This window comes from Vanessa tameamea, chromosome 26, assembly GCF_037043105.1.
Source record: "Vanessa tameamea isolate UH-Manoa-2023 chromosome 26, ilVanTame1 primary haplotype, whole genome shotgun sequence".
Lineage (NCBI taxonomy): Eukaryota > Metazoa > Arthropoda > Insecta > Lepidoptera > Nymphalidae > Vanessa > Vanessa tameamea.
The window spans coordinates 275,532-303,305 of NC_087334.1; the positions used below are offsets into that span (position 1 = coordinate 275,532).

A 27,774-nucleotide genomic window follows, 5' to 3' on the forward strand; every position below is an offset into this window, starting at 1 on the left:
TACGATGTTGATCTTTGCAGCGCCGGGGGCCACGCTAAGAGATCGCAGATTTGTTTTATTGTTCCCTCCCTACCAAGGGGTTATAAAAACCAGCGCAATATGCTCCTCATAACAGCCCTCCACGTCGCCTCGCATCAGCCTCGTTCCGAATTATATTTATTGTTTTGACGGCTGGAGGCCGGGCTGCGGTCTGAAGTGATTTACATTGAAAACAGCTTTTCTAATATTACGACGTGTGCTCCACTTTATAATACTACTAAATAATTAAAAAACGCATTATATTTAATATATTTTAAATAAACTGTAGTAGTCGTCTATTTATCGAAATTAAAACAATAAGATACTTTTTATTCAAATTCCAATGGATTAAATTAGATTTTTAGTAAATCACAAAGTTCTACAACAGTGTAGATTATCTGCTCAAAAGATTAATATAGAATAGTAACTGTTAAAAATGTAATATGACTTTTTTTACGCCATCTTTTTCGAGTTTTAGAAAAATACTGAAGCTAGGTCAAAATGAGGCCTAGCTAGATAAAACCTTGTCGTTACTACAACATTTAAAACCCACGGAAATATCAAAATATGCGTAATTTCCCTATTTTGTTGTAGGTACTTGATATTTTATTTTAATATTATGTAACACGTATTAAGTACCTATATGTAAATATTAGCTTTCTGTACTCCTTATCTAATGATCTTAAACTGTGCCAAATCTTATAATTTCCCGTGCGCGCAACATTCTTTAAAATTATAAACAGCAATACTTTGTATGCTTGTATTTCGGTTTGAAGGGTAAGTGAGCCAGTGTAACTACAGACACGAGGGACATAACATCTTAGTTCCCAAGGTTGGTGGCACAAGGGTGATGTAAGGATCGGTACGATTTTTCACCGCATTCATTTGAACGAAAATCGCAGTGCGGACCAAAGGTTGGCGCCCAACGAGTAACATTGATTGTGGTTTTTGTTTCTCTTATTAATCACACAGCCTACTTTCAGTATATATAAATGAAACAGACAATCGTATTATATCATTTTTTCCTTTTTAGCCGCCCTTGCGTCACTTGGGTAGGTACATTAGTAACATGCAATTCAATTAAAATGTATCCAGTATGAATATTAATAAATTGAAACTCCTGACTTTTTAATGATCTATGTGGTTTTTTATTGAATAGTAAGCTTTATTTAGTAACAGCCTGTGAGTTTCTCACTTCTGAGCCAATTCTCCTCTTCCTTTTTGAACATCTCCAACAATCGTCAAATTTAGCCAATTTGGACAAAATCTTAACTATGAACTCCGTTGGTGCAAACCATACCAAAAATACTTTCGGTATTTTTTGAATTTATTACGTTGAGACGGGCACATAGACTGAGGCGGAGTAATACTTTGTTTTATAATATTCTGATATTTTGGCAAGTGTGTGGCAAAGTGATTTTGGCAAAGATACAGACAATTATTATAAATACTATTATGACAGCAAATTAAAAGAAGATTATTAAGAAATTGTATATTACATAAATTGACAAGTTTTTAAGTCCTCGGTGCAGAAATTACCACTCTGTTCTGCATGAGGACTGAATTAAGAGTTTCACCTTGAATAACAATTCCAGCTACAATTGCGGGATAATGAACGTGTCCTTACTCTAGTTTAGTTCAGTAAAATAATAACTTATGTAGCTATGTCCCTATATTATAGTTACCATCTACCACTGACTGTGACTGTTTGTTTGTTATGCACCCTTAGAATACAAATTGTGCAGTCAATCTATTTAGTAACAATTTAAAATGACTGACAACGCACAGCCTAAACTGTTGGGTCTAACAAATAATTTTTTGAATTCATGAAATCTGGAAATCGATGTTTATTTTAAGCTTTAGAAGTAAAATACACATATTTCAGGATTTTTAAAGAGTTCGCCTCTGACTCTTCTCAATTTGTTAAATATGGAAATCGATACGGACGTGTTTTTAAAAATTCTCCTAATTATTTAGTCGAAAAATATGTATCGTAGTTTAAGAAAGTTCATCCCTTGAGGAGATAAAATTGGTGATAAAAGTTTGTATGGAAGTGGTTGTCGTTGTTAATGTTAGAAATATCAGAATTTATGCTTCTCTTTAAGTAAAATATATTTAGTACAATATTTAAAACATATAAACATCAGGTATATAGAATAAAATTAGGGATGAACGAAATCACTTTCGTCATTAATTACAATCTATTTTACAAAACTATTACAATATAACACGGGTTCGGAATTTAGATTCTACCGAGTAGAACCGGTAAGAAACTCAGTAGTTACTCTTTTCTTAGATTTAAATATTAGTTAAATATAATTATATACACATAGTCATCCTGCCTCAGAGCGAACGAGTATTAGCTTCACGCTCTTTCGTCGTCCATACAATCTTGCTTTAATTATTATTAATTTTTTTAACAAATGATTTTAATTTATGAATTGGCATAACTTTAAAACACGCAGCAAGTTTATAAGAAAACTATAAAACGTAGGTATTAATCATTGAACTAAATATTTTGGCCGTAAATAGGCGTAAATAATTTTATATATTTACAAGCACCTTTTAGTTTGGAATATCGGTAAGTTTTTAAGGCAGTTTCCACAAATAATATCAGTTTGACTCCCATAGCTGGACTCAATTCCGTTTATTCATTGAAGACCGTTCAAATATTTATTTTCCGACCGATGGTAGTCTTTAACTTGACAAACAATAAGTAAGTAAGTAAGTAATGCTAATTTTGGAATTATAAAGGACTTTGATTTGTTTTGATTTAGACAACTTTTTTAATGAAAGGGTTAAAGAAAAAGTGTGCCGTGACTGAGGTACGATGATGGTAGAATACGCAAACCAAACTATAACACCCAGAAAATATAAGTAGATTTCTATTGCATTTCCGATGAAATATCCCAACCGGCTAGTATTTAGATAGAGCTTTGAATGTTTATATAAAATAAAAAATAAAAATATACCTATTTTATCGATAAAACTAAAAAAAATACTATTGGCATCGTAACTTACACGTTAAGTTCAGTTATTACAATCACAGATGAATTATTTTAAACACAAATTAAGTACGTAGATAAAATTTCAGTGGAGCTTGCACGGACTTGTATTCGCGACCTCAATTAAGAACCCCGTGTTCTATAAACTGTCGTATGTAACTAATGACGATGTAGACGTTCGTTTAATTGTTTAATTACAACATGTCATATCAAGAAAACACCCTTATTATAACAGCTGACTTTATAAATGATTGAATCTCGAACAATATTTTTACCGTAAACGTTAAGCGCTCGGTCTATTGTAGTCACCGGAGACGCAGGATTTTTAATAAAATATGTTTTTTTCCCGAGCACTTCATTGTTCATTTGAAAGTCAGAAAGTTCGTTGGTTTCATTGTTCTGAGTTTAATTAAGGTGGGAGAGACTTCGCAGGCGCACGCGCTCTACGCCCGCTTCCGCCGCGCACAAAAGCACAGTGCGATATGACTGCACTATTATTTATAAACGAACAATAATTATTATCGTACAAAGCTCGAAGCTTGAATTACGGTAGTCGACGTTTAAACTTCGCCAAACGGGGATTGTCAACATTTTTTTTTAATTTCATTCAATGCGGATATTACTTATTCTTAAATTGTTTACGAAAATTACTTTCTCAAGGTAATTACTAGTTAAAAATATGTTATCGAATATTTAGTTGACTTAGGTACTAAGTTAATTGATAAATTATTACTTTTTAAGAGCTTAAAACTTTTTGAATTAAGTAGTATATTACATATACCTAAAACAAAATTACTAAAAAAATTAATGAACATTAGATCAATATATTTTTTTTATATTATTAATATAATAAGCAGGTATTATTATTTTTTGTAGGGTCGTTCTCGAGTCCTATGGTTAAGAACCTCTGCCCTTCGTTCAAGGGCGGCTCAAGGCTGTAATTTGACTGTTCAGTTGACAAAGAGCAGCAAGCTAGTGGCACTGTGGCGCACTCGGCGCCTCCCACTGCGACGGTAGTCAGGGGTCGCAGAGAAACCGTTTTATAACGACATATTTTAGTCTAAAAGTAATAATATTTAATAAAGATATTATTTGAGAAAGTATTTCCATGATGACCGACAGTTTGATGACGCCTTCCTTCCATCTGAGATTGTTTTGATCCCAATATAGTGCCGCGATGTTCAATTGCACCAACTGCTACATATTTACTTAAACTAGAATATTTATATTCTTATATTCATTTGCCTATTCACATTTCTTCATTCAATAAGCTTTCTACTGCGAGAAAATGAACAAACGTTCAGGTTATTTGTCGGTGTGAGCCGGTGACGAAATATGACCAATGAGAATTTGACTTTCACCACCAATTCAGACACCACCATTGGTTAGTTTCCGAATACCTACCTACTCATAATACGAGACATTGGAAAACAAATTCAATGCCTCTATGGAAGCTCTTTGACATACAACATATTTTTATAGTTTTTTTTTGTATATCAACACGCCATGGACAGAAATATTTGTATAATATATCTACGTTCAGAATAACAACTTTTCTGTTTTTTTTTTTTAATAAAAGATAATTAAATAAAATGACAATTTTTTTATAATAGTTATTATAATCTCGATAATATATGTAGATACACTCATATTGCGGACTGCGGACTGCGGACTGCGGACTGCGGACATCGGCTATTAACAATATGTACACTCACTCTACGGCTTACAACTATTCTATACTAGGTAAACTCGTACACGTAACCGTAACTATTCTGTAAGAACAAGCTAGACTCGAGGTCGCATTCGATCGATAAACATCACTAATACGATATAGATTTATTATAGGTATAAATGACATTTGCATTAAAATACCTAGCTAGCCAGATTTATGTTATAAAACAAATACAATTATGTTATATAAAAAAGTATGAAAGTCTCTCTGAATCTTAGTTTAAAACTCAGCTGCTAGATTTGACCCATATAAATTGATAACTTTTCAAATATCGTTACCAAATTTCTATACATTACAAGTGCGAAACATTTTTTTACAAATTGCGAATTAATATTTAATTAGTTGTTTAATAATATAAAGCACAAACATGTAATAAAATAAAACTTAACAGTTCTTGATATTAGTCATAGCATTCACATACAGGAGGATCAAGATTGGTCTTTGATCTCAAATAGTTTGAAAGAACCGTTAAAAAAAATCGTTATCATAATAATACTAGTTTATTGCACATCTTCATAATAGTGATGCCCATTTAAAATCTTTTTATAGATCGACCTGATCTCGTGATCTAAGATTCTTTATTCTGCAATTTCTAAAATTGTATGAACATCGAATCTCAAGGTTCTTAGAGAATAGTTTTGCTCTAAGTAGCGGTACAATATTTAGAACTATCAAGGAAATATTTATTGAGAAAGCAGTACACCAAGTATTAAATTACATTTTATATATTTTATTTACGTGACAATCCACACTGGGGGGAGCATAATATTTAAATTAATATATATTTTGAAATGGTGATGCAGCTGAAACTAACCCTTGGTCAATCTTAAGGCTTTAAGCAAATCCGATGTAAGTTCTATAATTTATTTCAAAAGAAAATATCTGCCATTAATAACACATTCCTTATTTTACGTATAATAACATTTACGGGCAATATACGAATACAATTAAATGAAGAATTTAAAAGTAATCAAAAGGTTTTTAGATTCGGACACTTTCTACCTTGGCCCACAACATAGAGTATATTAATTTGTTATCATGGTAATATTAGTATTGGAGTGTCGCCATGAAATTCATTGCATATCTGTAAAAACAAAACTCACCGCACACGATTTTGAATTGTCATAAGGTGATATGTGACATTAACTAAGTTCCACCGGCAGGTCGGTTTTCATCTTTTCAGAACTGTGATAGGAAATGAGTCCTTACAGAATGGTCATGCCAATGCAATTCATAATTTTAAAATATTTAGTAACATTCAATCACAATTTTACATTTATCAAATATTTTTCTAATTTCTAAACTTTACAGGAAATACAATAACACTTTGAAGATACTAAATAGTTATATGAATAATATTTTATACTCAGGACTTCATCAAGGTCTGGTTCGTTACGTGATAAGTTTTTAAATATGGCGATTACCTAAATGACATGGATTTTTACGTCTACAAAATATCGAAGTATTTAAAAATTTACTAATTATGAAAATATGTACAATGATTTATTATTTACAATATTTACTATCACAAATATTACACTAATTTGTTCTAAATATAATTCACAATGAATGCGTTATTTCGGTTAAAAGTATTCACGTCAAGAAACATTCAGTAATGTTGCCTGTTAACTGTAATATAAATCAGAACACTTTAAGAATAACATGCATGTCGTAACTATATAAATATCTTAATATCTACTGATATTTTATAAATATTTACAAATATAAATATTTTTGACTATACGAGTATCATCTGATGATAATATCAAATCCACTATCAATTCGCTTATTCCTTTGTTTCGTTGTAACTCTTGAAATAGTTCTCGGGTCACAAGAGTTTAGAGAAGAACGTGTTAGGAGCAGTCATCCGAGCGGGGTCCAGGATCCGGGGATACGAAGAACCTATGAACGGTCTGAAGGCAGCTCGGCTGGCTTCGTCGCTGGGACTCGTGGTCGCCTCTTGTGTCGACTCATCCTGCGTGTCTAGAGAGGAGTCGTTGTTCGAACTGCCGGCGCCCATGTGGAGCTTTCGGGTGTGTTTCTTGAGATCGAAGTTTCTGCAGAATCCTTTAGCGCAAATACTGCACGTAAACGGTTTTCTTTCGTTGTGTGTGTGCATGTGAAACGTCAGGTTGTATATCTGGTGAAAGGCTTTGTTGCAAATGTTACATTTGTAAGCTTTTTCCCCGCTGTGAGTGAGTCGGTGGTTCTTGTAGTTACCTTTCTGATGGAACCCTTTCCCGCAGAACTCGCAAACGAAGGGCTTATAGCCCGCGTGGATTCGGGCGTGAGTGTTCAGAGTCGAGGAACGGTTGAACGCCTTTCCACAAGTGAGACATTTGTGAGGTTTCTCTGAGGTGTGAATGATTTTATGTCGGCATAACGTTGACGCCTGTCTGAATCCTTTCCCGCAGATCTTGCAGACAAAAGGCCGCGCTCCGGTGTGAACGGGCATGTGCCTTGTGAGATTATAATGAGCATTGAACACTTTTCCACAATCACCACAGGCGAAGCTCTTACTTTTTGCCGGAGACGGTGTCGGACCGGTCGTCGAAGAAACGGCATGATCGGGCGCCGGAGCTCGAGGACTTGGTGGACGTTGCACAGGAGATTGCACCGGCGGTGGTCTGGGTAAGTGTAACTGATGAGCGTATGTCAACGAAACTAGATCTGGACCGTAATACAGTAATGGGTAATGTGAAACCAGTTGTCGTCTCGCAGCCGGTATGTACTGTTTGAACGCAGAATCTAGTAAATGAGCCCCATAGGACAAGAACCCGGGAGGAGGAGGCAGTTCCGGACTGACTGACTTCTTCCTATCTGGTTCCATAAGCCGAGCTATGGAGAAATTGAGGACTGGTGCCGTGGGTGTATCGGGGGATTTGGCCCTCTCAGGGGAGGACTCCCTCGGGCCCTCGGGGCGGGTTGACGATTGGAACGGCTGCATTCTCGCGACAAGTACCTGCGGAGAGAGAATAATACTTTTAGTCGTAGTCAGTCGGAGGCGTCTCAATCGCGCGAGAGTGTTCTATTGTGGGAGCGGTTAGGACACAAAGCGTGTCGCTTGTTTTAAGTAAATTGCAAGGGGTGTACCCTTTTCGATTTGTCGCGGCGCCTTTGTGGAGAAATCGTTTGCAAACATTCGTTCGGATTGCGTTTTGTGAATAGCACGAAATGGAAAAGGACCCTTCAATGCGTATTCAAACCCGAACTCCACTTTCGCTACTAATTAAGGAAGGCATGTTTGTTTGTGGAAAAATATATTCAACTTCGATTCGTCGATCGGTGAAACTACGAACTAAAAGTCAATTGACATATGCTTTAAGGCTTAATTTAGTATTTAATAAGTTGCTGTTGGTTTTGCCATTGTGTAATGTACACGTCTGAAGTAAAATTGAAATTATTTATTTGAACAAATTTATTGTTTATTAAATTGTGGGTTATCCACCAATCCTCATTGGGAAAGCGTGGTGGTATAATCTACAAACCTTCCCCTCAAAAGAGGGTAGGCCCTTAGCTCAGTTGGGGGACAATTGGACTTAGATATATTATGAAAATAAACCATATGTCGTGTCTTACTTCCCAAAATTGATATTTTCCTTTGAAATCGTTAATAATGTAATGGGACGATTCCCAATTAAAAGTAACATCAACATTTCTGGTTTATTTATTTATTTATAACGTATTTTTTAATTCTAATTTAAACTTTTTACTTGGTGGTAGTGGTGTGCAAGCCCGTCTGGGTAGGTACCACCCACTCATCAGATATTCTACCGCCAAATAACAGTACTCTGTATTGTTGTGTTCCGGTTAGAAGGGTGAGTGAGCCAGTGTAATCGCAGGCACAAGGGACATAACATCTTAGTTCCCAAGGTTGGTGGCGCATAGGTGATGTAAGGAATGGTTAATATTTCTTACAGCGCCTTTGTCTATGGGCGGTGGTGACCACTTACCATCAGGTGGCCCATATGCTCGTCCGCCAACCTATGCCAAAAAAAATAAAATTAATAAATATTTTAATCAAACAATGCGTTTTTTATTTTAAGGTAAAGTTGTGAAAATCGTGAGTGTTCAATAGTTATGTAAATTATATATTAAATGATACTAAGAATAAATAAATAAATCTTCCCATAAAAGTACCGCTCAATTAAAACAAGCAGCTCAAATCGTGACGCAGGGCAATATGCACTTTATTGTTTGAGGCAATTTAATTGGGCGGCGCGCCGGGGGTTAACCGGGCGATGCTCGTGGTCGTGTGGACATCAATACTATGTGGGAGGGTGAACTCTTTGACGCTGATAATAATTAATAAACATTTTTTCACGACATATTTTATGGTTTGTTCTGTGAAGTCATTCGTTCGATTCAATATTGTCAGTGGCCTCTTGGAGATTGTTTCGTTAACAGCGCATGTAAATTTGTTGTTATAAGGATAATTTTTTAAGGAAAATTGAGCTAAAGGTCCGTCTTTATCATCTTAATATCGTCTTTTAATCTTTACTGGACAGGAATATCATTTTAGAACAGCTTACTAAAATTTATGAATCGTCATACATGTCATACAACACGTCGAACATTCAAAGATTATTTTTCTTTTTAATAAAAATGTTTTCTTAATGTAAAGTTTGAAATAAAATAAATAATCAAAAATTGACGAGTGTGCCCCTCAGGAATATGAGGGTAATATATCCGCCAGCTACAATTAGCCCGACCACGCTCGTGTGAACAAGAATGCAGTGTCGGTTTAAGAGTTATCATAGGTATCCTGCCTATAGTTTCTGACCGTCTTCTTAATATATCACGTCGTAATTGTTATAATTTATATGTAAATAAATAATAAATAAATATAAAATATTGGCAACATCACATACATTACTCTGATCCCAATGTAAGTAGCTAAAGCACTTGTGCTATGGAAAATCAGAAGTAACGACGGTACCACAAACACCCCGACCCAAGACAACATAGAAAACTGATGAACTTTTTCTACATCGACTCGACCGGGAATCGAACCCGGGACCTCGGAGTGGCGTCCCCATGAAAACCGGTTTACACGACCACGACCACGGAGGTCGTCCATATGAGGCGCTTATCCATTTTTATCGTTATCTTAAGATAATAATTCGTTATTGATTATGTATTTATAATTATAATTCAGGCAGTCGAAAGGACGGAAGATCATCGTATGAAAGGCAGACATTCTCAATTAAGGCTAACCAACTTGGCAGGAGTTAATAGAGTCACAAGAGGTCAGAAACGCAGGTGCACTCTCTATTTTATCACTCACAAAATCTAACACGACGGTAATCCACCGCTCCGGAGAGTTCAGACTCAAGGACGTTTTCCTTTTAAAGAAAGACGGAGAATACGCATTAACAACTGCCTAAATGATAAACTCCCAATAGCTCTTTTATTGACCGACTCGGGATTTGAACCTAGACTTCTGGATGTGCGGATGAGAACATTTTTTGAATTTCAAGTTCTATAGACACGCTAAATATAGATACGATTATATATAGATTTGCCCTAAAGCACAATAACGATTCCGTTCTGAGGTTTTGACTCGGAGACTTGGCTACTTGTTCAACGATGCCGTATTTACCGAAGTTACCTTAAATGTAAATTATGTACATGGTGCTCTACTAACAAGTTGCAAAATTTAAAATGTATTTAAAGAAATTAAACTTTAAATATTATTACAATAATTTTATAGTTAAACAATGATCAATAGCAAATGCAAAGACGTTAAAAATAAATTGAAATTAACCTTCAGACGAGGAACAGCTTTCAACCGACCCTCTAGAAGTACCGTGAAGTAAAGCCAGGTGTAGTGTTGATACAACAATGTGACCTCGTGTGTGTCGACACAATGGCGAGGCGGACCGGGGACTTTTGTTAGTCGTAATAAGTACTTTATTTAATTCAAACGTTTGATGGTTAACGGTGCTTATTGTGAAAGCTTAAATTTCTTTTGATTTTATTTTAATACTGCGTATTGTTTTGCGAACGGTTTGCAGGCCTTAGTGTTCTTGCTTTCTTTATAAGAGGAGGCCCAGAATTAATGATCGATACACGAAAACATATATTGTTCACGGTTAAATCAATAATGTAATTTAAATAAAGGAATCGACTGGAATATGCTCCACAATATCCAATGTGGAGGAACATTTAAACTTTTACTTTACTTTTAGTTAACAATGATTTAATTATAAATATTTTAAAAATGTACTACCGAGTAATAAAATGACTAAAATTTATGAAAAGTGGGAGATTTCTTGAGACTATTTATTTATTAAAGTGCCAAAAAAACGATTTGTGTGCCAACTTTTTATTAATATAAAAAGAAAAATAATATCTAACATCAATTTGGTGGCAGGGGTTTGTAAAAGCCCATCTAAGTTGGTTGGTGCCTCATTGGTAATGATCATACTTTTACATCACCAAAGTCAAAGGGCGGTGGCGACCACATAACATCAGATGCATTTGCCTGAAATATATATGATAACTGTTTTTTAGTCATGTAAATGAACCTATTGCACTCTCTCCCCTATTACCAATGCTTCTTGTAACATTATATTATCTGTCAAACCCCCCTCCACTCTTTAGCAGACTGACATTATTCAACCCACTACAACGTTATCATGTGATCACATTATGAAATAAGCTTACTCCTCACAAGCTAATCTCAGTCAATATCATAATTACACTTATCGTCTAACCGCGCCTTATCCGTAACGATCGCATCTAATCTCTCACAGCCTCTCAAGTCACGAGATAACTGATTAGGCACATCACTTTTAATCGTTGTTGAACAAAAATCAACTTTAATGCGCGCCATTAAAGTATAATATTAAATGAAAAAAATAGTAATTTTATTTTTCTTTGACGCCGCTCTTCACCTCAGTATCCGTAGGGTTAATATGGATATTAAATTCAAACTGAATTTTACTTTATTGTGTAGGCTTTTAAGTTGAAGTTACACTGCTCTGAAATTTAAGCTGAGTTGCTTCATTAAGGTGTTGATTTGTCAATGATATTACAATAAACTTGCATAAAAAATCATACATCGAAAATTTACATTTAATATATTTTAAATTGGTGCTGTTAAAAAGCTCATATAGGGAATTTGTTTTCTAAATATTAACAATATAAACAAATTAAAATAAAATTACGAGCCCGATTGGGTTTTTTGTTAACAGATTTTATTTATCCAGTAAGACTTAGACATTGTTAGTTGTCGGTCAAAAACTATCTAAAAGGTTTTTTTTTTATAAAAGACATAAAAAATATTACCTGTACTAAAAACTTATTACAAATATCTCATTATTTTCAAAAGTATAAACATACACATTTTTTGTCACCAATTTACAAAACGCAAGCTCTTTGTTCAACGGTCTTGGCGCGAGACGTGACGCGGTGACGTGACGTTCGGTTTGACGCCTGTCAGCACAAGACGTCATTACTGGTGATCATTAACGGCACCCGTCGGGGAAATACTGAGACTCCCCAGCGGAGTTTACTGTACGTATTGCCAATTCCAATGACGGGATAACTTAGACCTTGAATTGACATGACATCATTGGTTATAAATAATATAATCTACGGTATTCATTCCAGATTCATAAAAAACTGTCGTTTTGATTGTCAGCGAAGTTGCTGTCGGAACTTTGCTGACAATTAAGGCGAATATAAGTAGTTAAGTGGAATAGCCTTTATAAGTAAATGTAGATATATATTAATCATGAACTGTTTCTAGTGCATAATACCTACAGCATAGACGACATTATTGTTAAATTCTGAACTAGATTCTGTTTGTTTTTAATATTGATATAAAATAAATAAGTATTTTTGATAATTTTTAATGTCAGTTTTCATTTTAAAAATATTACAATTGCGCCTTTGCTCTGAGCGTCAAATGAAACACATAAGTATGTTTATTTAAATACTAAGTTTTTGAAAGATTATTGGATTTAAATATTAATTATATTTAATACAGAGTCCTAAAAATTTAAATAGGTATATATTAACAAAATATATTAAAATATAAAGTAATGTCCACAATTGATATAAAAACGAATATCGAATGATTTATATTTAAGTTTGACACGCATTGCAATGTAATTAATGCGCTGTCTCTTTCTGACAGCAGTATAGTTCTATGTGCATCTCTTTCTGAATACCACGTAATACGGATTTGGAGATTACCACAGCTTAGTGAGGTCGCCCTGAGGTATGGTTCCGACATCAATTACAATTGAATAAACACGAATTATTTTTGCTTTAATAGACACAGGATTTGAGCTTGATTATTATGTTGATCGAACGAGGTTTAAGCGCTTGAGATACTATACTAAAGGCACTATTATTATAAAGAGATTATGTTTATTTCTTTAAACACGCTTATCTCACGATATAAAAAAAAATTATTGCGTTAGAAAAGAAATTTATTGAGATACTATTAAAGTCTATCATTTAGACAATACAAAATACTTACCTACTTTCTAGGAATAATAATGACCTCGATATTTATCGTCACAGCTTGTCCAAATTCAGTCTGTCTAACTAAACTTTTAACCTAACACAAAAAATAATGTTTAATTAATAAGCTACTCTTAATTTTAAGTTACTAATTTATATTTGTTTTTTTACTGCTGCGTGTATTTTTTTCACTTTTTATCTTAATTGTATTTAAGTTATTTTTTTTGCTTAACCTGTGGTCTCCTGTAATTGAAGGAGCACACAACTTGTAATCCTTATATTGTTTAATTTTACATATATACATACATTACCAGCCTGTAAATTTCCCACTGCTAGACTAAGGCCTCTTCTCCCTTTGAGGAGATGGTTTGGAGCATAGTCCACCACGCTGCTCCAATGCGGGTTAGTAGAATACACATGTGGCAGAATTTCGTTGAAATTAGACACATGCAGGTTTCCTCGCGATGTTTTCCTTCACCGCCGAGCACGAGACGAATTATAAATACAAATTAAGCACATGAAAATTCACTGGCCTGCCTGGGTTTGAACCCGAAATCATCGGTTAAGATGCACGCGTTCTAACCACTGGGCCATCTCGGCTCTTGTTTAATTTTAAGAATATATATGTAGTGTGTATAATAATAAATAAATAAATTAATATCAGAATCAAGTTAATAATAATAAATGAGTGAATAAATAAATAAATTAATTAATATCAGAATCAAGTTAAACACAGGTCGTTAGCGTGCATGAGCTGACTCTACTTGTCTATTGTCATTATATATTTACTATTGTCGAATATCAGTTAAAAACATTGTTAGTTTAAATATATTCTAATACTAAAATTGGTTGGAAAACGCGTTGAAATGAAAACTACATGGACATTTATTTAAACCATAAATTTTATCCCCACTTTTAGAGTAGTTATATGTACGTATTATATTTATATATGTTGCAGTCAAAAAACTTCATACAAAAACTGAAAAATCTCAATCTAAGTAACGTTTAAACAAATATTGTGGCTTCATCAAAATGAGTGTTTCACCAATGAGTTTTTATATTTTAATGTTAATAATTTTTTTTTTGCTCCGTGGTGAAGGATAATATCACACGGTCTGATACCAACTGTGGAACTGTTTCAGGCTGTGATTATTACTTTTGTTGTGAAAGTACTTTATTGTAAACAAAAGAATTATTAAAATAAATGCTTCAATCATATACAAATAAAAAATTCTAACAGTTACTGTACAAACCATGACGGTGATGGCAAGAATGCTCGCGCCACATCCCCGTTTCAAAAATTAAAATTGTGACAGTTACAATTTAGCATTAATAAACTTTTAAGTATTTCCCGGTGTCAGACTCGAACCTATAATCAACGGCTCCACAACAACTCTATTCCAACATTTTCTATTATAGAAATGCCGCCTTATAAATAAAAATATAAATAATAATTCCATTCACAGCTTTGTAGATGTTGCCAGATTTCGTATTTAACAATCATTACGTGGACCGACCTAACTTTATCCGAATTTCAATCGGAAGTACATCAAATTAAAGGTCAGCGTAGAACGGTCGTATTACATCGTCATGGGAAAGGCATGGGGTGAAATATTTATGTTATTGTGAGCCGCAAATTGTTTATTGGTCGTTGATACGTTGACGCTTCCATTTCTATTTCGCTTGTAATGAGTGTTTATTGTGAATGGAATGTGCCTTCCGCTTGGAAATGTCAAAAATGTTATATTTCACTTATATCTCTTAAGTTTATATGACCTTTATGTAATGTTGACTGTTGTGTATAAGAAATATCCCTTATGGAAGGTACTATTTTTTATGATTTTTTCTCAATTTCTTTATATGATCGAAAAATTGCTGAGCGAAGATTATTTATTGTACGAAGTAGACTATCATAAGATATATACACACGCAAGCACGCATCAAAACAGCGTATCGCCGTAAATCGGTTTTCGATATTTTAGTCAGATACGTTAAGTTATAGTTCTTAATACCGCTGCACGATATTTTTTACCTCTAAACAACGTTTGCTTATTAAACTATGTGAAATTTTGTAACTGGATTTAAAATAAATTTAATAATATTCTAATCAAAGCCCCATGTGGAATGTGAGATGCCCCAGTTGTAGCAACACGTGAATCTAAAACGATGATTGCGAGTTCAAATCCAGGCAAGAACTTATGTTTAAAATGCATATCTGACTTGGTGTGTCTGATGAAAATCTGCCATGCGTATCCACTAATCCACGTAACAGCGGGGTAGTGGTACTTTCTTCTTAAAATAGAAAGGAAGCCTTATCCCAACAGTGGGACATCTACAGGCTGTTAACAACTTTACATTTTACTAAACAAAATATATCGTATGAATTAAATGTATGCTATTCAAGCGATATTTTTAAAAGATAATTCATCAAAATTTTGACAAATCCCATCACAGATCAGAAAACATTCACAGCCGATTAAGAAATGCTCGTGACAGCGATGGGGTCTCGCTCAGTCCGCGCTAATGAGCCCGTTGCGAACTGACGGCCCGACTGACGTCGAGTACTTGGCGACCCTTCGTCAGTACACGTCGTAATGATCGAGTTCAACGCATCTTTATATAAGGACTAGATTTTTTTATAAGATATAAAAACTTCCGTCGCGACTAAAATGCTAAATGAGGACATCATAATATCACAAATACCAAAACATTTCGAACTTTGCATAATGTATAGCTGTCGTTTATTGAGTCCACGTTATGCAGATAATGTTGGTGTATCGATTTAAAATCGAACGTTGCCAAAACTATAAACAAATGAAATGAAAAATATAATATAAAATCTTTAAATTTTCGAAGTTATAAGTTATGGGAGGGTAAACCGCTCCGTCACGTAACGCGTTACGGTGTCTGTCTGGCTTCCCTTTCTCTTACGCATACGGCAGCGGTAGGCAGGCTCCTTCTCTCTCAATCCACAACGCCGTATTTCGGACAGTTTAACTTATCATTATGTCGGTCGTCCAGAGACGAACATTTAATTGTTTTTTAGAGAAAAATCACCCTATGTTTTATGGAACAAATATTTAGCATTGTTTATCTTTTACACTTTCAAACTGGAACGTTAATTGCAAGATTGCTTGTGCTATGCTTTGTGTGATATGATTTTACATTAAAAATTACCGACCATTTTTCAGTGAACACGTACTAATAATAAAATTATGTTCAATTTGATTAAATAAGAGTATATTATTTTGTTTTTCTCGTATTATATAGAGTATAAATTATTTTTAATTAATAAATTATTAATTGCAACTGATATTCATGTCAGTGAATGTAAAATAATATGTAGGTAGTAAATATATATATTTAAATAAAAAATGGAAATAGAATATAATATAGTAATACTGTACAATATTCATTTATTTATATCAATATGTATTTAGAAACTTCTAATAAAACCCTACGTTTATCCGTGCGGCACCGGGACAGGGTCTAGTCAAATATGATTTGACAGATTCATTTTTTCAACACGAATTGACGTGATTTAAATCCAAGCCACACTTCCGTCGGAAGTCCGCATCTAGCTTAAGTGACAACGGTTCAATAACCCTTGAGAGATGAGCGAAGTGAATTTAATAGCATTCAAAATATACTTTATTAAAATATTGACATTTGCGTGAAATAGATTTTTTTTTTAAATGATATATTTTTGTCAATGGACGCCACTAGTAAGTCGTAGGTAGAAGTGCTATTAAAACCTTTTTTTTGTACAACTACCTCATAATCATGATTTATACGAAGTACAAAAAATAATTATTTACATTAAATGCCTTAATTATATAGAAATAAAAATTACAAATAGTTACTTTACACGTTGAATGGTGGCAAGATTGTTAGCAGCATGTCTCCAACGATTTAAATAAGTATAATTTATAAGTTATTGTTATGTGTGTTTTTGTAATTATAAGCTTATTATTGTTATTATAAGGCAACGGCCTTACCGAGAGTTATAAAGCGTGTCTTGCTTAAATGCTTGATGTAACTTTATAAATGCGAGTTCACTGCTCAACCGATCATTAATAAATTTTACCTACTCATTGTGAACAGTACAGAAAACGACGTAGGTATCTAACACCTGAACCCCGCGCCCCACCTAAACTATTAATTAATATGTTGAACAGAATTTGAAGCTTAAAATCGCTGTAATAGTTCAAAACACGTTAATGAATGTTCGCGTTAAATGCCCGTTTAATATATTCAAGAAACGAATCCTATACGCTAAGATTACGCTTACAGATAGTAGAATTAAAATACGAGGCGTAAATCAAAACAATTCCGCAACTGGAAGTAACTTTTTTCAATAATTTTCGTTGTTCGATATGGTTTATTCCGATGAAGTTTACCTTTTTCTTCTTTTTAATAAGTACGTCTTCACACTTATGTTTATTTTATTTACAACTAGCCGTTCCGCGTGTTTCGCTCGCTTTAAACGTTCCCGGCCCGACCTCTGTGTGATGTAGAATAATATTATATATTCTAAAACCTTCTTCAAGATTTGGGTTATCAAATGCTATCAAATATCTGGTAGGTCCAGAGATTATAGCGTTCCAAGATAACAACAAATTGTTTCGTTTCATTTTACAAGCTTTTCTAATACCCCACTCCGCTGCACTTGATATAATTTGCAAATAATTTAGATAATAATGGACCGCTTGTAAGTAAGTGTATGGACGATGAATTCCAAAATATTTGATTACGATTGTAACACTCGGCTTATATTTCGATTTACGGATTAACCCCGACGTTATATTTACCCCCCGGGTATCGAACCGCAGACCAATTACAAGGAGCAAATATTTGTCGCTCGACATTAAGCCCCGGGAGAGAGGTGGGGTGCGGCTCATCTCAGATAGTTAAGGATGGTAAAAATTGATTGAAAATAATGATACTTAGTGTGGCAACATCGGTGTTCTGTAACTCGTTTCGTATCTCAGATATTAAATGAAAACCGATTCCCAATGGTACGAAATCTTTGCGTTATTAAAGCATATACAATTAGACATAAATGTTATATAGGTATATATTTTATATAGATATGTATAATGTAGATTTTTCTTTTTTATTCATTGTATTTTAATAAAAGACAAACCGTATCCGTTTCTAATATAATTTCGTTCATTTTGAAATCAAACTTGGTAAATAAAATCAAAATAATTTTTCTTTAATATTTAATAAGATCAAATGAAATAAATATTTACATATATTTAAAGCATTATTTAAGGAAAGGAATGTAATCTACATTCCGAAATATATGCTTTATTTCGGAATATTATTTTTACAGCACAAGATATTATTTTTACAGTGGACAAGTATGGGCAAGCAAATATTATGCGCTCTATTATTTTCTTGTAATATAGGCCTGATCGTAAATCCCCGCCCATAGACTTTGACGCTGTAAGAACTATCCCGTAGATCACCAAAGCGCTAACAAATTTTGTAGCTAAGATTTTATGTTCCTTGTACCTGTAGTTAGACTGGCTCTCTCACCCTTCAAACCGGAACACAACGATACTAAGAATAGTTGTTTAGCAGTAAAATATCTGATGAGTAAGTGGTACCTGCCATTGCAAAAAGTCCTGCCACCAAGTAATCTTGAATCTGGTGGAACAGCACAACGAGGTACGATCAGACTGAGTTTATCACAGGACCAACAGGGCTACGTGTTGTCGGTATCATTGGAGTGTATACAACTGCTTTGTAACCAACCTTCGTATTCCCGTTGAAAAGTTTTGATAAAAAATCCAATATCTCTATTTACTGTTCGGCCCGGTATTCGGTTCATGGTAATTCATTTGCCGGTATGTTCATGACAGATTTTTTTTCCGACAAAGATGTAGTCTATTATTAATTATGTGCCAGTGTTGAGTAAACAATTTTGTATTTAAACCTCCTTTTTAATTAAAGGTCTTGAGGTTCAACAGTCATATATGTAAAGTTCCACTAGAACAACGGGACAGAAATAACTGATTATGTTAGGTATATAACTAAATAATGATTGCAACGCAACTTTTCCTATCCGATCGACATGGATAATTTAAAAAAATTAAAATGAACCTTTAAAACTTGACCCTCATAGAATTGTCCATCAAAGCAAGCTAATTTTATCCGCCCCCATTTCAACACCTCCGCCATTGTGTATGCGTCTGTGACCCCTTCTATTAGTCTAACTACCCGATATCGCGATGCTTTCAGCCCCTAAGTCACTCGATTGATTTTCTAGATCAAATCTCCTCAGACATGTCGCCCGAGCCTTTGGTGTGAATCTCTATTACTCTGATTAAGTTGTTACTTTATGGTTTTATTTCGAAACAACATCACAGTTAAAATTTCGTGGTATTATAGTGTATAATATATTTTTTAGGTCCGTCATCAAAGTCTCTAATACATATTGTTCAAATATTAATAATTTAGAATCTCAGTCCCCTTTGTAACATAGTTCTATTTTGATATTAACTATAAATATTAGTTGAATGAACATATTAAATTGTGTGATAAGGTCAAAACAAAAATATTTATCATACAAGTGATCTATGAATGTTTTAAAATTAAGCTAATTTTAATATTTCCGTCAGTAGCTTTTTTTTTTAAGTTCAATTGATTTTTAATTGGTTTTTTCATAAATCCACCGAACCGTAAAGAAATACACCAGACTGAAACTGGTGAAATATAAAGAAAAAAGTAATTAATTTCCGACATAAGTATTCGTTATAAAAAATCTACACATTGAACGTCACAAGCAAAAAGTATAATAAAGAGCGATTTCATTATGTGTTAATCTGTCCTCATTAACACCTGATGTTCGCTGGGAGGGTTGTCGGGAGGGCCGAGGGCGGAGGGCGCAAGTTATTAGATTAGTGTCGGATAAATAATGTTTCTTTACAATTTGTTCAACTACTGTGAAGACGCGCTGAACGGAGATTTAATTGCAGCATATTCAGTGCGTGATGTGACGTGATATGGCAGCCATATAGCCATATTGATCTCATTCATTATTTATTTTTTAATTAGAAATAAAACGAATTATACAAATAGAACGATATAATAAGTTAGTTTTATATCCGATTCTTCACATATGAGGTGTCAGAGATCTGAACTGATATGAGACTTTACAAGGAAGGCCTGAATTCCTACGTGTGTATACCTACCTACATATGTGATACCGCTCGGCGAGTATATTTCGGTTATTTTCATAGTATTATATCATATTACTTTGGGGTAACGCTGCAGATATTGAATCTGTTTTTATTTTACTAAAGAAAGCAATCTGGTCTATTTATAATCTTGGAGCTAGAGACACTCTTCGGGATGTTTTTAACAAAGTAGGAATACTGACTGTTGCGACACAATAAATTTACAACAATATTATGTATATTCACAGTAGCATTGATCACTTTGATAAAATCAGTGATAATCATTGTATGCGCACGAGACGTAAGGATAAGCTTATAACGACAAAAAATAATTAAAAAAGGTATCCGTTTCTACCTATACTAAAATTCCGCAGATATTTTTAACTTTGCCCTTTCATAATTAACTAACATGACTTTGTATTTTTAAATGTTGAAAAAAAGTGGCTACCGATTTTCTTGCCGGTACTTCTCGGTAGAATCTGCATTCCGAACCGGTGGTAGCTTCATTTAATACAGTTTGTTAAATGACGATTCAAAAGTTCTTGTAAAAGCTTACTCGAATAAAGTATATTTTGATTTTGATTTTGAAAGTTTTTATCACCTTTAATTATTTTAATTTAAAGTTATATTAAATTTATTTTGTACAAGCTACCTGTCCGAGCTTTACACAAGCCCAATAAAGCTCTATTTACAACTTTTAGATTGAAGAACAAACCTAGATACGGAAAGTTGATATTCTCGACTTAAACCGCAATAAAATCCGTTGCGTCCTTTCGAAGATCTAAACGTACAGACAGCGAAGCGTAGAGACAATAATATAAAAATCTTTACAATTGATATTAGTTAAAAGCACTCTCGGTCTAGTCAGTAGTCTATATTCTGAATCGTCAGTAACTTTACCTGCGTTTAGTTTATCTTTATTTACGAAGCTTGTGAAAGCTTAAGTCTTCGTTAAATATTTTAATTTTGATAACTTATCATTAGTTTATGAAACCACATAGTATTTTATTCAAGTAGACTCTCATAAGCACTGTTGTATCGTGTAATACGCCTTATGTTTTATTTTTTAACAAGTTATTAATACAATTTCAATAGATAGGCAAAGTTAAAAATATCTGTCGAGATTTATTATAGAACCAAAGAAGGCTGAAGTATAGTCTTCGCGGAGTCGGAAACTAGGTCTTATAAGTTTATTTTTAACTAGCTGTGCCCGCGACTTCGTGCGCCTTTGAATTTAATAAAAAAGTGTGACTATTATTATTTTACATATAATTCTAAAATAAAAGTAAGCCTAAGTTACTCCTTATTACATCAGCTATGTGTCAGTGAAAGTCCCGTCAAAATCGGTCCAGCCGTTCCAGAGATTAGCCGGAACAAACAGACAGACAGACAAAATTGTAAAAAATGTTATTTAGGTATATGTACCGTGTATACATACATATGCATTTAGTAAAACGCGGTTATTTTAATATTACAAACAGACACTCCAATTTTATTAGATATATGTATAGATAGATTATCGTATTTTGACAAAGATAACAAACGTACATAGGGGCCTGAGAGGAGGCCTTAGTGGAAGGGAGTGTCGAGCTCTAAAATTATAAATAGTCCAGGCAGCTTTTTTTGTAAAATAAAAACACGTTAAATATATAATATAGCGTTACTCCAAAGTAGTATATTTAGCTATTAATATAAATAATATATTAATATTAAAAATTCAGTAGGTATTGGCTTCAATACCTTTTGGCAAATTTTCGCACACATCGCAAGAAGAACTCCTTTATAAATTGACGTATTACTTTAAGATTAATATATACTTTAACACAAATATACGACGTGAAATAAACTTTCTTTGAAAGGCTTCCTTCAAAAAAAAAGACAAAATTAAATTGCAGTTTCAACGCAATGTCCGGTGTACTTATTGAATAAAGTTGTAGTTCCTGTCGGTGGCCGCACTTTGTGTACAAATAAATATATCCATAGAGCTTAGTCGGTTTTGTTGAAGGATTGTAACGTCTGGTCGAGCGGTAATCTCTCTATTAGCGAAAGTGTTAAAAGAGGTTTTATAAATACGTCTTTAACGAATACTTCTTTTGTTGTGATTGGCTAGTGTTATATTTTCGGTGATTTAGGTATCATAGTAACGTAAATAGGTATTAATGTTACTCAAACTAGTTAAAACATCGTTAGTGTTTTATTATTGTAGCAACGAAGTACGCCTAACAAGAATGAATTCCAAACTATCACTGATTATAGCCAGAAATGAATTTTGATTAAATGTTTTACTTACTTGACATTGAAAATGAAGTGAATTGGAAAACGTGATTAGACTAACGGCCCGTCTTATAATCCTTAAGTATATCTTGATATTGCTAATAATTTGTAATAATAATTTTAATGATAGGTAATAATTTCTGACATCAATTGAATGAACCTAAGTACGTCTATTTTTGACACTCTAAGGCACGATCTATACCAAGTATACACTTTTTTCTCCAATATAGTCAAGTTGCCAATTTTGTTTTATTTTCCCAGCACTTGTATAATATCCAATATATTAATATAAGTATTATATACAATTGCTATTATTTTATATAAGCTAAACTAAGGGTAGTAGCAGTGACGTAATGGTTCTGTTTATTTTAGGTAGGTACTATTAGCAAAAATATAAATGTTGCAAATAATTTTGGGATGTAACTCACAAATAATTCTAACTTTAAACAGATGTAGGTTGTTATCTAATAAACAAAAGCGTCTTTAAACCATTTTTTTGTATTTAATTTAATTGAAATATTACATAGGTAAATGTAGAGATAGATTACACTTTTGAAGTAGCTGCTTATAATTCGAGAGACGGATTTCAAAAGAATACCTCGGTCGACGATTTTTATTTAAGTTAATACCTAAATACCTATTATACATATATGTTTGTTGTAAAAACATTGATTTAATACATAAGTACTTATGTGTTCTAATAAACGTTTGTAAGTAAATATTTCGTATTCACTATTTTTATTATCTAGTATAATTTAGATGCCCGCGGGTGAGGTCGCGTTTTAGGGTTTTGATCGTCAAGTGCCCGGCAAAAAGTAGCCGATGTGCTTTTTTGGAGCTCAAGCTTGCTTTAATAGCAAATTTTACCAAATTCTGTTCAGTAGTTTGGTCAGGAAAGATCAATACACAGACAGAGTTACTTTAAGATTTATAATAAGTATTGAGTCTTATATGAAGTGTTATAAAGGAATTGGTCCGACCAATCCGTTTTGTAATACTTCATATACCTAAGGCTCAATAGGAGCTCTTATTGAGCGCGTTAAATCTTTTACCGTAACGATTTGATTACATCAGAATTAAACGCTTCTTTAATTTGGGTTGGTGGAATAAACTCCAAGCCTTTAATACGCATGTGGTGGAATATCATCCGACACACCTTACGATGTTTTCCTTCACAGCTGAGCACAAAAACACATAGGACTGGTGTTACTTGCGCAATTTAAAGCTTTTAGTTTTCTTTTAAGATTCGCGAAAAATATATTAATATGTTTATAAGAAATTATCTTCGTTGGTATAATTACGAAGATAATCTTAGATGTTTTTTTTATTTGTTCATTTGAAAACTAATTAGTTAAACACATAGGTAGGTATATAGTAGGTACACTTAGTACTATTATATGGTATAGTATTAGAACGGAATACTATTTTTAATATAATTACTTTAAGGTAACTTGTAGCTTTACGAGTTGTAGGTACGTTAGTGCCTGTTTATTGCGGCTTTAGTCTCTGTGAGCGTTATTTCCGTCAAGAGAAAAGCCATATATAGATACGATTATTTTTACTGTAATTTCATGACTACTAAATCTGTATCCAGGTCTCGGGCTATATACGTTGAAAAAGAGATGTAAAATTTCATTGCGATGAGTTCAGTGTTTTAGTGGTGAACAGGTCACGTAACGATAGACAGCGTAATTTTCGCATTTATAAAATTAGGCGTAGGTACTATATATTGAGGACAGACGAACTAAGATTAAGTTAGGAGCAGCAAAAAAAATATTGAATTAGGTACCTAGGTTCTCTACTTGAATGCGATATAAATATAAGAAATTTGAAACCTTACAAAATATGAGAAATTTTGGAATTTTAATATTGTTGCTTTAAGTAAGTAGGTACCTACTACGTATTACCTGTGCAATAAAACTTACAACACGTAATCGCACCTGTTAGATCTTAATTATTGAGTTACACGAGTAAGTAAGGTCGTAGGCTTTATATAGATGTAACTAAATATGAAGATGGTCACCAACCTGCCAGCTACTCTTCCATCACAGACACTAGCACCAAGTGAGCATCCGATCACGTCACGGTCATTGCACTGACGCAGCAAGATGGCTGCGCGGACGCGAAATTTGTGACCGCGAAAGGCGCGCGAAAAGTGGCCCTGGCAAACACCCGCGCCCTCTCCGCACCCCCAAACGAGTCCCCCTCCCACCTTAGCCGGCATTCGCAGCCCAAACGACGGTCGACGCCTTCAATAATTCAAGCGGTAACTCCGCCCTTCCCTCTCTCTCCCTACACAGCGATCTCTACGCTACCGACGAGGTGCCGTCTCGCTCAGTTCTGTTGCGCATTTCTATTATTGTTTTGTTGCTCTCACTCTGCTCTAGGGGGTTCTCGTATTTGCGTCTCGCTCTCGCTCGTCAGGCGGGTCTCGCCACGTACATTATGCATCGTGTTTGGCGAACGTTTTATGAGGTTTGCGCAGTTTTATGCAGAGTAAATAATTACAGAGAATTCATATTAATATTTTTTATTGAACTAATATAATTATTATACCAAAATAAAATCGATATTTTTTTATCTCACTAAAGCGAGATCGTTCGATTTCTGTTCATATAAAATAGACATTATGATTTATAAGTAATATAGTACAGTTGAGAGTAATTCGGTTAGTATGGAATAATATCGAATCGAAGTAGGAATAAAGATAAACAAACCTTAGATTTAAGTATTTTATGCGATTTGCTAATAACTGCAATATTGTGCACTACTAAGAGTTTATGATTAATATATCTTTATTTATAATGCAACAATAATAAACTTTTATAGACTTTAATTTTACTAACAAAACACTTTCGTCGACATTCAAAACGCAATTTTTTCGTAAATCTATAGTGAATCAAGCTCTCAACCAATTATATAGCGTTCATTTGCTGTCAAATGTTGTTTATTTGGCTTTTCTCCCCTTATGGTTGGAATAGAATAGGTATACAGTGGGAATTGAAGCTACATCCCTTGAGTGGGGGTAGACTAGTGGGGGTGACTCTACCAGGGCTAATTACAATACCGAAGAGAAGCTGGTGAGACCGGTGTTAAATCACATCTCAAAGAAAACAGCAAAGTATTTTGTTATAGGTAAGTAGATATAGGTACCTACATACCTAAGTATGTATTGCTATTCCTAAAATATTCAATTATTAAGACCTTTTTTAAAGAAAGGTAATTCTGGGCTGTGATTACTTAATTCATAGAACGGTTGGACCGAAACCAAAATAAAAGCGGTCAAGTGCGAGTCGGACTCGCCCATGAAGGGTTCCGTAGCAGCAATTAACAAGGTTTATTTTTATGAAATACAAATTTTAATTTTTAAATTTGTGTTGATTGAATGAAAGGTAAATTGCGGTTTACGATTTATGACGTATTAAAAAAAATACTTAGTAGATTTCGTTCAAACCAATTTTCGGTGGAAGTTTGCACGGTACATCATATATTTTTTTTAGTTTTATCATTCTTTTATTTTCGAAGTTAGATACAGGGGGGAGGTTACGCACACATTTTACCACTTTGGAAGTGTCTCTCGCGCAAACTATTCAGATTAGAAAAAAATGATATTAGAAAGCTCTATATCATTTTTGAAGACCTATCCGTAGATACCCCCCACACGTATGGGTTTGATGAAAAAACTATTTTTGAGTTTCAGTTCTAAGGGAACAATCAACATTTTTTTGTATTTTTGTGTAAAAATCTTAATGCGGTTCACAGAATACATACTACTACTTACCAAGAAAAAAGTGACTGTGACGGATAGACAGACACAATCGACGACGAATCTATAAGGGTTCAGATTTTTGCCCTTTGGCTACGAAACTCTAAAAAGAGTGAAGTTCCCTCCAAGCAGGTAACTACCTGCCGCTGGACTATCATCAGGTTAATTGTAAGTATTTGTAATTCAGACTCAATTCACTCTTATTCTGACACAAGATATAACATTCTCACAATATTTCCATTCATCTGAATCTGAACCTGCACGTTTTGGATGAAATACTGCCACATGAGTACCCGACCCACCAGCTTGAGCGTGGTGTAATTAGTTAACTACAAATGCTTTCTTTAAGAGGACATCAGGTCTTTCTCCAGCAATGAGACATTTACAGGTTTTGCTTTAACTTATGCCTTACTTAGGCATTACAGGCAGTGACAGAGTCAACAGTGAAGAGCGAATCAGGGTTATGAATACTAGTACCTAGGTCATAAAGGAAATGTTAAGTAGGAAAATACCGAGGTACCTGTCAGCGTGCACATGAAAAGTATGAAATAAGAAACTAAACTACCTTGCAAACCTAACCTAAAATAGGTACCTACTCTTTTTTTCAGAAGTATGAAAAAAGTATTTTATTGTTTTACATAGGTACAGTTTTGTAAATATTTCTTTCCTTGTAAGTAGTCAGGGAAGTATTTAAGATTACATCATAAATTCATGATTATTTTACGAATAATTTAGAAATAAGGAATCGACTAATTACGAAACATCTGAAGCAACAAAATATATCGAAATAAATATTATTTTCAGAAATATTTAATTTTGCTTACCCTACCTAGGTACCTAACTAGCTTATATTGACAATTATACAATAAGATTTCGATAGTATTCTTATTTGGATTATATTAAATTCATATTGGAAGATTTAACTAAGCATTTTTACATTATTATTTTTTATATAGCTATATTATTACACAATTGCGGTTTACTCGTGCGGTTAATGTATCTAATTACATCTAAAAGGAAACCTTCTGAATATTATATAACTCTACAAACATTCGTGTGAGCCTCCAATGTGGCGTTTAGCTGACCTAGTTATAATACCTAGCATTGATTTCTATATAGGTACCTAGGTACAGTAGGTACGGCTGCGAGCGGTGACTCGTGTTCGCGACTCGACTTCTAAAATGCTTTATTTTCTTGCTTGAGATATGATTGCTAAGAATGGATATAAAGCAAAATAGCTTATCTAATACTTATCATATGGTATCTATGTGTAACAATGTTTTAAAAGCCTGATTTTGATCCAAAACATGAAGT

The 27,774-nt window shown here is 33.8% G+C and overlaps 1 protein-coding gene across 1 annotated transcript; it reads right to left on the reverse strand.

Moving 5' to 3' along the window:
- Positions 1 to 6,021: 6,021 nt before the first annotated feature.
- On the reverse strand, positions 6,022 to 24,848 carry LOC113404845 (fez family zinc finger protein erm-like). Its single transcript, XM_026645910.2, has 2 exons — positions 24,722 to 24,848; positions 6,022 to 7,717 (listed from the first exon to the last, which is right to left on the reverse strand). Exon 2 carries the CDS (start codon positions 7,700 to 7,702, stop codon positions 6,584 to 6,586), a length of 1,119 nt encoding a protein of 372 aa, XP_026501695.1. The 5' UTR covers positions 7,703 to 7,717; positions 24,722 to 24,848; the 3' UTR covers positions 6,022 to 6,583.
- Between the last annotated feature and the right edge of the window lie 2,926 nt (positions 24,849 to 27,774).

Bases quoted from the DNA above. Each gene is read 5' to 3' on its own strand.
- LOC113404845 (XM_026645910.2), bottom strand. From the start codon at position 7,702: ATGCAGCCGTTCCAATCGTCAACCCGCCCCGAGGGCCCGAGGGAGTCC.